General features: G+C 49.3%; 7 protein-coding genes and 1 non-coding gene across 8 annotated transcripts; 4 read left to right on the forward strand and 4 right to left on the reverse strand.

The window, feature by feature from the left end:
• Positions 1–50: 50 nt before the first annotated feature.
• Positions 51–1,254, forward strand: Aud_006686 (uncharacterized protein; the record flags this gene model as incomplete). The annotated part of the gene is made up of 3 exons (XM_043291585.1): positions 51–235; positions 295–411; positions 471–1,254. 3 exons carry the CDS (start codon positions 51–53, stop codon positions 1,252–1,254), a joined length of 1,086 nt encoding a protein of 361 aa, XP_043147520.1.
• An 898-nt stretch (positions 1,255–2,152) lies between these two features.
• On the forward strand, positions 2,153–3,946 carry Aud_006687 (uncharacterized protein; the record flags this gene model as incomplete). Its single annotated transcript, XM_043291586.1, has 1 exon — positions 2,153–3,946. The coding sequence occupies one exon, from the start codon at positions 2,153–2,155 to the stop codon at positions 3,944–3,946; it is 1,794 nt and encodes a 597-aa protein (XP_043147521.1).
• A 286-nt stretch (positions 3,947–4,232) lies between these two features.
• Positions 4,233–5,225, reverse strand: Aud_006688 (NADP-dependent oxidoreductase; the record flags this gene model as incomplete). The annotated part of the gene is made up of 1 exon (XM_043291587.1): positions 4,233–5,225. One exon carries the CDS (start codon positions 5,223–5,225, stop codon positions 4,233–4,235), a length of 993 nt encoding a protein of 330 aa, XP_043147522.1.
• A 616-nt stretch (positions 5,226–5,841) lies between these two features.
• On the reverse strand, positions 5,842–7,699 carry Aud_006689 (putative C6 transcription factor; the record flags this gene model as incomplete). The annotated part of the gene is made up of 3 exons (XM_043291588.1): positions 5,842–6,460; positions 6,507–6,793; positions 6,839–7,699. The coding sequence occupies 3 exons, from the start codon at positions 7,697–7,699 to the stop codon at positions 5,842–5,844; spliced, it is 1,767 nt and encodes a 588-aa protein (XP_043147523.1).
• Positions 7,700–8,306: 607 nt separating this feature from the next.
• Aud_006690 lies at positions 8,307–8,377 on the forward strand. Its single transcript has one exon. It is a non-coding gene; the product is annotated as a tRNA-Gly (tRNA).
• A 1,403-nt stretch (positions 8,378–9,780) lies between these two features.
• Positions 9,781–10,665, forward strand: Aud_006691 (ankyrin repeat domain-containing protein; the record flags this gene model as incomplete). The annotated part of the gene is made up of 1 exon (XM_043291589.1): positions 9,781–10,665. One exon carries the CDS (start codon positions 9,781–9,783, stop codon positions 10,663–10,665), a length of 885 nt encoding a protein of 294 aa, XP_043147524.1.
• Positions 10,666–10,952: 287 nt separating this feature from the next.
• Positions 10,953–11,810, reverse strand: Aud_006692 (NAD(P)-dependent oxidoreductase; the record flags this gene model as incomplete). The annotated part of the gene is made up of 1 exon (XM_043291590.1): positions 10,953–11,810. The coding sequence occupies one exon, from the start codon at positions 11,808–11,810 to the stop codon at positions 10,953–10,955; it is 858 nt and encodes a 285-aa protein (XP_043147525.1).
• Positions 11,811–13,132: 1,322 nt separating this feature from the next.
• On the reverse strand, positions 13,133–14,182 carry Aud_006693 (DUF3632 domain-containing protein; the record flags this gene model as incomplete). Its single annotated transcript, XM_043291591.1, has 1 exon — positions 13,133–14,182. The coding sequence occupies one exon, from the start codon at positions 14,180–14,182 to the stop codon at positions 13,133–13,135; it is 1,050 nt and encodes a 349-aa protein (XP_043147526.1).
• Between the last annotated feature and the right edge of the window lie 827 nt (positions 14,183–15,009).

A 15,009-nucleotide genomic window follows, 5' to 3' on the forward strand; every position in this document is an offset into this window, starting at 1 on the left:
CCTGCGCCAGTTGACAGTTTCAACCTTCCACTGCCAATTTGCTGACTGTCATGGTACCGACTTTGAGGTTCAGGCCAACTCCTCCATTTGTCGCCATCACCTTCGTTCTCTTTGTGCTTACCCTAGGCACTCATTTCCACCTATTTTCTAAAAGTGACACCAACCATGGCAAGGCCAGTCCTCCAGTCACAACCGAGCCGCCAGGCATTGGGTTAGACTTGACCGGATTCTATGGGTATTTCCTTTTGTCCCTATGAGAGTAAATGAGGGGGTATTAACCATGGCTTCTCTCAGGACGGCCGCTGTAAGCTTTCCGAACGGGTCGATAATTAATATCGGAAGGATAGAAGGGTCATCCCACTATGAAGAGGTCATTCAGCGTTTATCATTGCACTCATCCACACACCTCCAGTCTGTCTATCTCTGCTTTGGATGACATAGTATAACACTAGCTAATTAATCTAACCTAGCCCCCCGTATGTCAAACCGCCTGAGCAATTCCAGGACCTTCCTCGCAGAAAACTTCGCTCCCTTCGCAAATGGCTTGGACTCCCCGCGTCAGGGGACGTCGGGGCCCTAGCCGTCATGATTCGACAGCTCAAGGTCCAAGTGGAAGATGTGCTGTCAGTGCCCATGGCAACACTACCCATCGTCATCTCCACCCCTCATCTTATTGCGCTCTACGAGGAGGATATCCACGACGCATTTGAGTACCTCAATCTTCCATTCCCTGAAGACATTCACCAGAGGCGCTCATGGGCATGGGTGCGGGATACTGGAGCAGCGTTAGCAGGTTATGGTCATTTTCTCTGCTCCGATTATCGAGACTACAATGCGTGCGAGTCTGAGATTGATGCAATGCCCCTGGCTAGTGTCATTTCCATCCTATATACGGAGGATGCAGTCAAGGTACTTCGCACCACAGTCAAGTCTGCTCACATTGTGCTTGGGTTCTGGGATGATGAGGACCAGTGGACGTTGGGTTATGCATCTCGACATGAGGAGGGCTATTGGGTTCGGCTGGCCTTGAGACTGATGGAATGGAAACGAAAGTATCCCGGCTCTCGAATGCCTGATCGGGTTGTGCTCTTTGGTGAGAGCGCGGTCGATAAGACATTTAGGTCAGTTGTAGACAAGGTTTTTATCCAGGGATTTAGCAGTGTTCCACAGATCGTGGGTGGAGCTGATGAGTATGTTGCGGCCCGGGGGGCTGCGGAGTTTGCCAGACTTTCAGTCTTTGGGATACATCGGTGATGCCTCTAGTGGGCCAGCTGCATAGTACATATGTCTTAACTACTGTCTGCCACCGGTAACTCCCGGTTCCAAATGATTCACTGATCAGCTTGTTGAAACCGGCTTGTTGAATTCCTTAGTGGCCAGTACATGTGTATATTAGTGCCGGAAAGGCTAATTCCAGCACAGAAAGAGAAACAAGCAGATTATCCATTATGAAAGAAAGATTACTAGCTATTAGGGCTATAAATGATGGCTCAATGGTCAAAGCTAAATTCTTAACTGACTTAAACTATAAGATCATGAGCACTTTTGACAGAAGCCGATTTTCTTTTCCTGTCCACTACTTAAGAGAGTCAAGCTAGCCAATGACAACTGGTCAGCATCGTTCTATCCCAGATCTATGTTCCTGTTTTTCTGACTTCAAAAGCGCGGTGCATGGGTAGAAACCACAGATTAGTTTGCATGGATGGATCTAGGCTTGGATTCTGTTGAACACCGTATTGCACAACTATTTCAGCAATGCTATCCTTGTGCTGAAGGTCCTCGTCAAACTCATGATCACTGCGGTTCAGTATTATGCCAGAAGTACTCGTTAAGACACTCTGCAGCTTTGTGGTAAGATGGTGCCGTAGCTAATAAAAGGGGAATATAGCTATACTAGATGTCTGTGGAATAATAAGGTGGCCGGATCAATCACTGGCAAAATTTTCTACCCATTGAATTCTGACTGACGATTGGATCATTGCAGGTGAGAAGCCTCGTGAGCTTCGGATTCGGCTATTTTATCCAGTTTGAAGCGCCATATGCAGCCGCGGCTGACTCCGCCCCAGCCTCGCATCAGATAGGTAATTATAAGTCGCTGTGGTCCCCTCTAATTCACATCTTGTTCCATAGCAACAGCTATGTAGTAATTTTGATGGCATATTGCAATTTTTACCTTCTTGTGCTGCTACTGCAGTCGCTCCCCGTGTCGGCACAATATGTCGTCTCCTCCACAGCTGCATGGTCCTCCCAGATTATTGCCTTCTGGGGCGCCATCATCATAGCAGCGCATGTCGGCAAGGTCGCCAGTGCAGGAACGGCTCTGTTCTCGAGTGTCCGTATGGCCCTCCGAATCCGGTCTATGACCAACGCGCTCGCCCGCGGCAACTGGTTTCTCCACGCGGGTTGGGTCACCAACAAAGTCCGCACGGATATCGCCGTGGTGTGCTGGCGCACCCCCGAGGATTTGCAGGGCTTAGTTCGCCGGGTAGCTATGCAGATAGAAACGTTCGCCGCCGGCCGGGACTGGCAGGTTCTCGTGGTGGGATGTCAGCTGAAAGACCAAACCTCTCAGGAGAGCACGGTACATTGGATTAAATGTCCTCGGCACGAGAGCCTGTGCGGCGCAAAGGTCAAAGAAACGAACGAGAATCTATTTCCCCTGCAGGAGGCGGACCTTGCTGTCGCGCTGGACATGCTGGAGCGATCGCCGCCAGCGACAACGGAGGAAATCGTGCGAGAGATGGAGACGAAGATAGATGTGCGCGCGTCACGGTGTACGTATATCAAGGAGCAGCAACAGGAACTGCAGGTTACGGAGGCCACACTCTCTTGGGGGTGGATATTCACCAGCGTGGACCATAAACTCACGCCGTTCTTGAAGCTGCGGAAGTGGACGAGCCCCTACGGCAGTGACCGTGGAGCGCGGATGGTCTGCGCCACGCGAATGTATCTCCTTGTGCATCTGCTTGTGGCCTGTGCTGTTGGGCTCATGGCTGCAGCGACGGGGCGTGGACTTGCGGTCTGGTTCATGACCGTGCGGCCGACCCTTGCGACAATGGGGGGCAAGAACGTCAATGGGAACGATATCTTGCAGTCGTTGCTGTGCCTTGATGAGGCTGTTTTTCAGTACGAGACGGCAGATGGATCGCTCTTGTTGGCGGGCGACGTTCTCGCCTCTTCCCTCCCCTGGTGGGCTACTATGTTAGTCTTTGCCATGCCTGCTCTGGAAATGGCCCTTGTCATCGCAGGATGGTTGTACGGCGGGCTGAAAGCGCAAAGACTGGCACCATCGGGGGTCGTTGGCCACGGAATGCTCTGGCTGTCAGTTGTCGTGGGACTTTCTCTATGTATCCGTGCCCTCTTCACGCTCCGCAATCAGGGAAAGGGCCGTCTAGTCGGTATTTGGCATAAGCACGAGTTTGCGCAGTACACGATCGGCGCTGAATCAATGGAGATCTCCGCGTCTGATCTCGCTCGTATGGCAGGTGAGCCATCTGCGATCGGTTTGGTGGTCCGTCTCCTTCGCGACAACAAGGCGAATAACATTCCCGTCATTGAAGGTTTCCTCCGCTTACCCATCATGGCGGTGCTGGTGGAATACCTTCTCGCCACGCGAGTCCTGCAATATCAATACCAAGGCGATGAGATCGTAGCGAGAGGAAGCAGAGCTGTCTCACCAAAGTCCGAGTCTCCATGGCGCCAATCCTACTGCTGTGTGGCTATGACCATGGCTTGTGCATGTTTGTCAGCCGTTTACGCATACTACCCACTGCCAAAATGGGTGAAGCTTGTCACGGAGATGCTGCTTGCATTGAGTGCGGTCTGGTTCAACTCGATTGACCTGGTGGGTAGTTTCATGCATGAGAAGGAAACATCTGTCTGCTTTATGGTAGCCACTCTGGTTGTCTCATCAGTCTGGTATGTGGGATTGGATAACGTAGGTTGACAAGTGGTTGTAAGAAAATCTTGTAGCGAAGCCTTTTGTTCAGTCTCTTCATATTTCAATTCTCTGCTCTCGAAATACATCCGATATTATCAATGGCATCGTTCAATACATTTTTTAGAACATACTTGTTGTAACGACAGCGACGGACTTCGATACTCAAGACCTTGGCCAATATATGAAGGGCAAGCCTTTTCAACATAGCGATCAGAGAAAGAAGATTGGTCGTAGTGGACATTTTTGAGAAAGCGTCCTCTTGACGGAAACCCGATAGCTAAATGCAGTTCAGTTACTGATTCAGGGACAGATCCAGGATAATTTTCCCCCTAGCATGACCTTCATCCAGTCGCTTGAAGGCCTCCTCGAACTGCTCCAGCGGCCAAACACTGTCCACGACACCCCGACACTTGCCCTCTTCCACCAGCTTCGTGACCTTTTCCAGATCTGCTCGATTCGCAGACACAATGAAGAAGAAATTCCGGACATTCTTTCCCTTACACTCCTCAGGCTGCACCTGCTCCGGAGGCTGGAAGATACTGATCAGGATCCCACCCTCCTTGACACACCACCACGCATCTTCCAACGACTTCTTTCCAATGCAGTCAACCACCAGATCAACCTGATTCTCCGGCCTCTTGCCCCACTCCTTCAGATCTCTCTCCCGGTAGTTGATCACCTCGTTTGCTCCCAATGACTTCACAAACTCTACATTCCGCGGCCCACACGTCCCAATCACGGTCGCACCCGCCAGCCGCGCCAACTGCACCACCCAGATCCCCACACCCCCAGAAGCAGCCGTAACAAGCACCCTCTTTCCCTTCCACGCAGCATCGCCCAGCTCCCCAATCCCAGACTGCACAAATAACGCCTGTAGCGCCGTCTGCGCACTCAGCGGAATGGCGGTGCTCTCCACCCAGCTCAGGTTCTGCGGACGGCGCGCGAGATCGGCGCCAGATATAACGGCATAGTCGCGTGCGCAGCCGGGTCGGAGATAGTTTGAGCGTGCGTAGACTTCTGTACCGGGTTGGAAGTCGGAGGATGGCGGTGCGGTGATTACTGTTCCCGCGACATCGTAGCAGGGGATTTGCTCGCGTTCTTGGAGGGGAGGGTAAAACTTGGCCCAGTTCAGTTCGTTGGTGCACGGGCTGACGCAGTGTACTTGGATGAGATGCTCGTCTGTTCCTTCTGTGGCGGTTGGAACGGGGTGGTCTGGGGCGAGCACCAGACGGGGTTCCTCGAAGGAGGGCTGCAGGAGGGCGCGCATTGTTTTTGGAAGCGCCATTTGGTAAAAGCCAGATTTGTCCTTCTGGTGCTATTTTCGAGGTGCCACTGTCAATTGTCGATGGTGCCCTGGGAAGAGGAATATGACGCTTTATATAATCTTAAAAGGGCACGTACGTCATCCGCTGTCACTATACCCGGATTGCCGGTCAAATACGAGTTCAGATGATAGCCAAGGCTGCCAAGCAGCCAATGACTCACAGATAATTAATTCAAAGTTAGGCAGAAGAGAGAGCGAAAATAATCTTGACGTTGCGATCTCAATAGGGCCAGCCGGGTATTGGTGACTCCCCGAGTTCCCGGATACCCGATCTCCCACAATAGGATAATGGTCTGTAGCACTTCGGACGAAATGTATTTTACGTACGTCAGACGCCGAACTTTCAGACGGATAATTCCGGTCGATTTCAATCTAAGTCAGCTTCGGATCAATGACAGTTTGATATGTCCTACCAGTTGCTTTCGCGGGGTGTAACCTAAAGGACATGTGTTTAGGGTTACAACTGTCTGATCACTAACCAGAGCCAATCAAATGAGAGGGATCGACGTATAGCCTGTATAGCTTCCTACGCTGTTTGATGTCAATAGACCCAAAGCTATCAATCTTTTGAGCGGTTTTAGATACAGCACTCAGCTACGACCAGATCATGAGTCAGGGCGTCCCGAACAGTCGCCTCATGATAGTCAATGTCAAACAAATCGCAAAAGTCCCAAGGCTCAACAGACACATCCGATGCAAGTGCAAAAATGTCCGTCATTACTTCAGATACACCTGTTGTGGTATGCTGTGGTTCTCGCGAAGCGGACGGAGAGGGCAATGGTCGGTCCAGTGACAATATTTCTCGTGCAATCACACTGATTTCTTGGTACGTCCGTTTGCCAAGAGACCAGTGTTCTCCCATTGCCTTGAGAGTTCCCATAGTCACTCTGATCCGCTCTCGATTCAGTGGCAACTCCTGTCCCTTGAAGACATAGCGGCAGGCGGAGAGATGGGCGATGGTCACAACGGCAATCATGCAGATAATGAACGGAGTGTGGCTGATGATGTTGGTTGGGAGGGTCAACAGGGACTCGAACCGCTCAATGGAGTGGAGAACTCTTCTCGTGTGAAGATCACTTTCAGGCGAGTTACTTTGGAGGAGACTCTCTGGCGGCGCCTGTGGGCAACAATATGACACACCCTCGATGGCGCTATAAGCCAGGTTTGACAATTGCCGATGAAGGTCGACAATCCATCTACGCATTATTAATGAGACTCACAAACAAATGGAGATTGACTCACGTGTGAATAATAGCATGTGCTTTGAACAGAATCTCATCCAGGGAGCCGTCGGGTCTAAAAACAGTCTTCTTTGACGGCGGCAAAAGTGACGTCCATGAGACGTGGATCGCATCGACGTTAGCACAGACGGTATTGATGTTCTTCATATCCAGGTCTTTTCTTGAGGCGAGGGCCAAGTCCAAACTTCGAGTCAAGCCCACCATCTCAGCAAACGAAGAGAACTCGCGTTCATCACCAGCAAACTCTCGCATATCGTATTCTTCCAGCTTTCGTGGGTTTGAAATATTCTATGACCTCAGCCGTGGTACCATACTAGAAGAAGGACCGCCTACCCCGGACTCATACTCTTCCTCCTCGCAGGGCAGATGAACATCCATAGGTATCCCAGTCGTCCGGAAGGGATACATGTGTGTGCTTCCAGCAATATGCGCATCGGTAATATAAATTTGCCACCAAGTGCGTCGCCAGCTTTCCTCGAGGATCGGGTCGTTCCTCCCGTGCTGCATGGGAAAGTCACATCGATTCATTCCAAGGTCGAGGGCCATCCGGATGGCTTCCTCAAGCAGCTCCAGGCCTTTTCTCGTTTCATCGCACCAATAAATTGCAATGGAGTAGAGAAGTACCGCCTGCACAGCGAACGGGGAGACTACATGGTTGGTGCTCCGTACGACAGCCAGTTCTGCCTCAACGTGATCTTTCAATTGCGATGATGGAATTAATGTGTTATGCAGGGAGCCGATGTACTTCATCACCGCATAAAGCGGCTGTATTGCCTGGTGGTCGCTGTCCGCATAACGCTGGATTGCAAATCGAGGTACTGCGCATGGGTGCGCACTATGAAAGTACCGATAATACAATGACAGCAGCTGGTCATCCACAGGATCGCTCGGATCTGCTGTTGGGGTAGTCAGATCGACGCTTGAGTACATTTCCCTGGGCGCCGCCGCCTCGGTTAAGATTGGCAGTATCGATGTAAACGATCCGTGATCTATTTTCGCCTCATTCATTGGCGAAGTAAGCGTGCTCAAGACCCGACGACGACCTCCCCGTCTCGACTTGACATATACACAGTCTTTGTCCTCCTCGAAGCACCGAGTGCATCGCGGTAGAGCCGCATCGCATCGAACATGCTTAGCCCGACAGGCCGTGCAAGCGCGGGATGAGCGATGCTTGGATTTACCCAGGCCTGGCATCTCGATAGTCAACAACAGATTTGATTCAGAACTCAGCAGGTCGGTACTAGATGTATTTAATTCATAGAAGGGTGATTATGTTGGAGATAGATAGGGTCATGAATATCAAGCAGTCTGTCACCGCCTGTGTACCCCGCTGAAAATGCTCTATTTTAATACCCTTAACCATGATCTTACGACCGGCTGTGATTGGCTCACAATCGAGTAAGCACACCATATTCCTTTCTGGGCAACTCAGTTATCACGTTGTTCATGCATCTTTATCAAAATCAAGGTTCAATCTTTTTTGCTTTTAAATTCTCCTTCTGGGAAGGTGAGATGAACTCCTCGGAGGTCCGGAGTTACGCGGGTCTCCTGAACTATATATATACAACTATGCAAAACCTCTGCTGGTGCATACTTCCCTACAATAATATGCAGATAGCCGGTAGGCCTGTAGCGGGATAACAGTCAGTTAGTAGTAGATCCTCTCTTTATCGATTTCAATATATTCAAATTGGTGCAACATCTTCAGTCCACTAGGACATCGGGCAAACAGTTACAGCGGTGCTCTTATATTCTAAAAAGGCCAGAAGCTACAACAGCCAATCAAATAGCTCAGTTGGTAGCATCATTGGTCTAGTGGTAGAATTCGTCGTTGCCATCGACGAGGCCCGTGTTCGATTCACGGATGATGCATTACTTTTTTTGTCTTCTGTAGTTTCATCAGCACTTCTGTTTCCGTGTTCTCCTTTTTTCCTTCTTGCTTTCCATTCCCTACGGGGATTATCCAACAGCGTGGGAACTCCCTTCCGCCTCCTGATCTAACTGAAAACTGGTCCAACACGAGCCTGAAACGCTTTCGGAACTATAAAACATGAATAATGCGTCTATTACAAGATACTCGACCAAAGAAAGCCGTATTGCGAGTAGCATCAACTAACTGACTGGACCGTAAATAGAATGGTTAGCTTTAAGAACGATATACTTTACTATTTCATTACCAATGACGGAATCCACCCTGTAAGCGCTCAGAGGCGTACCGAACTTACCAGCCTACGAAGTGGTCTGCTTTGTCCGTCATGAGCAAAAGATAAAGTGGACTGGATAGTGAGCTATAGTGCATGGAACCTGGCTTGTGCATTGGTCATGGAGTCATCAACTCTGATCCTTTGCCAATAGGGAGGATCGACCCTAAACGATACAGCTGGTTTCAGGCCGGCTGTCTGTCCTCAGAAAGCTCCAGTGTGGTCTAGTCAACGCTTGAGACGAAGGAAGCATGGCACCAAAGCCTTGCCAGAAGGGTCAATTACGCGAAGACCTCAACACTTTACACTCAATTGCGTAGACCATTATCCGAAGACAGCTTCACTGACCGGAAGCAGAACAGATGGAGACTGAGTGTCTCCATCAAGAGATACCGTGGAGTTAAGTCGTGATGTAGCCCTGATCTATGATGCCCCATCGGGGTCATGCAGCATTCAAACGAGGACAAATGCGTTGACAGCCGCGCTGGACGATGACATCGAGGACGAGAGGCCTCTGATAGGGATATTCTCCATGAGGTCTCGACCGTTGATCCTCAATACTACTTCCGTTTTCAACAGCAGTGTCTGAAATTGTCTCATAATCCAGTGGACCCAGTCTGGAACTTAGCCAGCCATGATCTTCTACACGCCCGAGTGCAACCCTAAGGACATTCTCAACTGGTACTGCAGCTCATATGTGTCATTCAGATGGTAATTGACCCTAAGACTGCCACAGCGCTCTTCTGAAAGCGTCAAAGACTTCCATCATTGCCACTGCGAGGGTGTAAACTCACCCTCAATGCTGACTTCATAGACTCTGATCAATGAAATTTGAGTCTCTTCGTCGTTGTCTAGAACAAATGGACTGACCGGGGATTGGAAGGTCATTGCATCAACGATGCCGTCGAGATCTTCCAAGACCAGAGGCATTTCTATCCGTGTAGGAAGAAGCAAAGCTATAAGTACGAGGCAAAACTCGTCGAAATGAGACTGCTATAACCGACAATCAAGACGTATCTGCAAATTACTATATCCACCATTCCAATTCTTCCACTATCGAAACTTACAAGCAAAATGCCTGCCCTTATCAGCCGCCAAATTCCCTCCCCGAGATCTATCAACTCGGTTGAGAACGGCACCAAGGTGACCACCACCAGTTCCTGCGGCCTTCTCGTGAATGCAGCCCGCAAGGGTAACGTCGACATCATCAGGTTCCTGATCTATCTCGGCGCCGACGTCAATGAATCTTACGACGGCGTCACTCCACTGCTCGCGGCAGCCGTAGCCGGCCAGGAAGCCGCCATGATGCAGCTCCTTGAGAATGGGGCGAGCCCCACAGCTCGTGATAAGGAAGGCTGCACCATCTTCAAGCTCCTCCTTGACAACGGTCACTACGACCTTGCGGAGATGCTCATTGAGAAGTACCCCGATCTCACCGTGACGGACCCTCGTCTGCCTCAAGGCGAGAAATGGCTCCGGGAGCAGTTCAAAGAGATCTCGGACAATGTTAAGGATCCCAAGAGCAAGCCTAATGAGGAAGTCCTAGAGTATCTCATATCCGGTGACCTCCCTCGTGAGGAGAATCGCTCTGTCTCTGACATCTACTGGGAGCATATCCTGCTGCGTTATATCGGTGACGTTCCACTGGACATCAAGCGGAACTACTCTCGCTCCCTGCATCTGTCGCTGATGGGCACTTTCAACGAATTCTTCACTGGACATGAGGGCATCAAGGAGTCGGCTAGGCTGCTTAATAGTAAGTTGCCTACCACTGCTTATACCATCGAGGGCACTGTGGTAGAAGGAGATGGGGGATGGGTCACAGAGCGATGGAGCTACCGTGATGCCTATGGCATCAATGTCAGAGACGGTATAGATTCGTTCTTGATTGATAGTGAGAAGGGAAAGATTATGGTGAAGATGATCAACTATAATGTTGAAAAGAACACCAAGTCTTAGGCTCGTGTTTACATGGCTTCTGTCTGGACTAGTACACGTGTCCAATGACATGAAAAGATTGAGAAAGTTATAGTCTGTTTTTTCCTGTTTTACTCTAGTGTTTCTTTGTTTCTAATCAATGATATTTGTTATTAAAATCTGCATGAAGTCCAATTTTGTTCACTCCACAGTGATCCTACAATGCTAAATGCTCATATAACTACCACAAATCAGAGGTCTAAAGGCTACAATGATGAAGCATATAGCCCATTGTCTGTAAGCTCAAGAATCTAACATACAGGCGCAAGTCATGTTGACTTCACAAAGTCAATCAAAGAAGAGATATCATCACCACCGTGACCAGCCGCTACGGCCTTCTCCATAAATTCCTTCATCGGACGAATAAAATCAGCAGAGACTTGCTGGGCCGCACTGGCGTCGATAATATTCTCAACAGCAACCAATTGCATAGCGAGATTCGATCCTTCGCTCGCATACTGCCCCTCATCAATCTGCTTTGCCATCCCTTTAGTGTATTCGGTCATTGCCCCCAGCCAGGGAACCAGGAGGTCCAGGAACTTGACGGCGGGAGTGCTGGATTTCACGAGAGCGGTTGCATGCAGGAAGCCTGAGAAGAGACCGTACATGCCGCTGAGAAGGGCAAGGTCATGCAGCGACGCGGAACCCGCATCCTCACCGAGGAATACGCAGTTGGCGAGCACCGAGAGATCGGCCTCAGCGGCGTTGAATGCATCGGGTGACCCGCTGTACAGGACGAGAGCATGAGGCGAACCGATCATGGAAGGGGTGGCCATGATTCCGCCGTGGACATATTGAGCACCGTGACTGACGATCAGATCAGACAATTTCCGAGCTTGATCAGGCGTTCCGTTTGTGAGGTTGACGATTGTCTTGCCGTGGAGGCGGTCAAGAGCGCTGTCGAGGGTTGCTTGGACGGCGGCGTTATCGAGAAGGCAGATGATGATCAGATCGCTTGCGTTGATGCCATCCACTGCTGTATGGGAAAGTGTTGCACCCTTCTCGAGCAGAGGGCTTGCCTTTTCTGGGGATCGATTCCATACGGCGACTTTGTACTTCTCTGCAAGGAACCGAGAGGCTAGGGCTTTTCCCATAGCCCCGAGGCCAAAGATGCTAACAGATGACATTGTGATTGGGATTTGAGGAGAGAATATCAATCTGTGTGTTGATTGATGCATGCATTCAGCGAATTTCTATGTAATTTATACACCCCTCTCTCTTCCATGTCGTTCCATCTTGATATCTGTATGCTTGGCAGCCAAGGGTTGCTTTGAAATCACTGTGGGGATATCTCGTATTTGACAAATCAACAATACAATGCCAAGTGCATTGACTCATTTCGAGTAAGCAATATAGAAATGTTCAGGACAGAAGTTGGAAGTATGAATATGCAGTGGCTTGAGCTAATATCACCGCCGGATGCCTGAATCCGAATCCATACAGTAGCGAGCGCGCAGGATACATTCCATACAGGCGGAGTCTAAAAGGCTATCTGATATCTGAAGTATAGATCAGGGAGCTGAACTATTATGATAGTATTATACTATGACTATTTTAATACTTGTTCAGAAGACTATATTATAGATGAGACTCTCAGCCATAGGGTAACTATTTCATGTATCTATACGAATGAAGTTAGGAGGCTGAGGGTCCCTTTAGGAGCCAAATCAGGGCTTGCCGCGACGTGACTTTGGAACGCTGTGATTTCACTCTGTGGAACCTGGGATTCTCAGATCATTGGGAATGCAAAATACATATACTACCTGTGTTGCTTCATTGGTGCGACAATTTTGACGCCTGCACTCTCGTCTTTATCCTCGATAATTGCCCTCAAGGTATTTCTCTTCCGCGAGCACTTTTCCCCTTTTCCCTGTGAAGGGTACCCACTGATCAGTTGTTCTAACTTTAGGTTCGCCATCATGAAAGTCTAATGTAACCTTTGTATAGCAAACAGCGTAAATACTCTCACCAGGGGTCTCAGTATCCACCTTTGCTTTAGTCGCGCCTTGACCTCCACCTTTAAGTTGAAGGTCAGCAGATCCTGAAGGATCACTGAGAGCTTCACTGATAGGTGCAGTAATTTTTCCACTGCCTTTGATTTCTTTGTTTTCTTTCCGTGAAACCCTAGCGTCAATGAAGGTCCGATAAACGATGACAAAATAAGAGGGTTGCCCATTGACATATCCTCTTTCTAACCACTCCTTTACTTCTTTTCCTTTCACGACTTTGGCGAAGACTTGCTTTGGGTCCAGGAAAGAAAGGTTTGCATGAATAATTTGGCAGTTAATCTTCTAAAAGACGGTGCAGATGTAGATTTGATAAAAAACTGCCAGTAAGGAGCAGAGAGAGTGACATTCAACTTGAAGACTGAAGAGGCTGAGAAAGAGAGAGGAAGGGGGAATGTCTACATGCCATTTTCGAGTTTTCCTTCGAAACTTCATCCAAGTCTTTACGACTCTGGCTCCTCAACGCATGCAAGGGGCTTTAGACATGAAAGATGCTTATCCTGGTGCAAGGCATCGCCACCATTCTTGTAAGCCCTGAGGACCCCAGCGTTCCTTTGCTTGATTGTGTTGATCATGTACTGGATGCCATCAGTGGCAAGCTCCTCCAGGGCTTTCTCATTGGCTTCTTTAGCTTCTTCCTGAATGTCATGAAGTCGCTTCAGCCAGAACATGTATCTCCATGGCGAGAATCCAGCAGGTGATCGCTGTCCGAGCTCCGATTCGAGGAACTCCTCACCACCCTTGCTGATGTGGCTAGGGCAGTCGTTCCAATACAAGTCTGATAGCAAAAGGAGGGTGTGGCTTGTTATTTTCAGCCAAGCAACAGCAGCTGGTAACAGATGAAAGACCTCAAGCTGCTTGGTACCTCGGTTGAGGTCTTCCTCGTCTGACTCTTCCCCAGTGCGAAGTGCTTGAGGGCTTTCAAAGAGAGTACGGAAGATCAGAAGAGCAACTTGGCACAGCCTATCCTTAGCGACACGAGTAGATGCAAGTTTAGCCAGGAATGTTGCAAAGTTGAGACGGTGTGTTCCCGACATAGAAGCACTGTGATTGACCCAGAAATTGGTCATATCGCCAACCAAGAAGGGGAGATCGTGCCACAGTGTACCGTCGACGGTTCTTGCGATATCAATCCCATAGACTCCGCGTGCAGGTCTAGTCAACGGCCCCATTCCTTGAATGCGGAGGATATCGAGGACTATTCCCTCATGATCAGGTGATTCGGAAGAGATGTTTCGGCCAAGCTCGTAGTACATATACCACAGGGAATGAATGTGGCCTTCAAGGGAGTCTACACCATCTCCAATATCGCAGTATCGGCTGGTAACGACCCAGGTCCGGTTACTGAAGGCCATGTCTCGAACCTCTTTGAATTCACCCCGAGCGACAGACTGGCGTGTACCTTCCTGATCTCTGCGAGAATGGTCGATCGTTGCGGTAGAAGGTGTGTCTCTAGGCAGAGAGCTTAGCAGAGAATCACGGAGGTGGTCCATTTTGGAAAGCTGACAATGTTGAATGATGGTTCAATTAGAATACAGGTAAGAGAAAGAAGACAGTAGGGAAGTGAAAGAGTTGATATGGTGGAACCAGACGGGGCCTTGAATCGTTGTAAGGGTCAACTTGAATGAGGGTCTCCCAGGGTGGGGACCCTCCTGGACCCCTACTAGGCAGCAACGTACTCGGAGTAGGTTCTGACAGGCTGACAGTCCAATATCTGAATTTGGAGATCATACCACCTGACAAGTTGAGATTTTTGGATATATGAGGCATATCTTTTATTAGATAGCTTGGATTATCTTTCGACCGCGGCCCCAATGATGACAGCGTCGAATTCGAGGATAGTATTTGTCAAATATCGCAGGAAGTATCCGGCATTGTCTATATAAGACACCTTCACGGCGCTCCAATTTGTAAAGTATCAATCTCATCAAGACCATTTCTCTCTCAACTACTATACCGCAATCTTTTACAAGACCAATCTTCCACCATGCAGATCACCGGCATTACCATTGTTCTCTTCGCCGCAATGGGCGCGGTTGGCAACCCCCGCTACCGAGTTGGACGATCTTGATGCCCTAGGCGTACAGCTTAGTAAATTCGGAGGAGTAAGTTCTTCTTATGAGACGTCTATATAGAGATAACACTACCCTTTCTGCACCACTTTACAGGAATGCAGCTTGAAATACAACGCGTGACACACCTAAAGGGAGGAAAGAACCAGGTACTCAATTGCGGTTCGGCTGCCAACAAGAGGGTAGATTCCGATTTTGAGTCCGGGCAAATTGATCTGTTCTTATCATTTAATCTTCATCTACAGTGC

This window comes from Aspergillus udagawae, assembly GCF_001078395.1.
Source record: "Aspergillus udagawae IFM 46973 DNA, scaffold_4, whole genome shotgun sequence".
NCBI lineage: Eukaryota > Fungi > Ascomycota > Eurotiomycetes > Eurotiales > Aspergillaceae > Aspergillus > Aspergillus udagawae.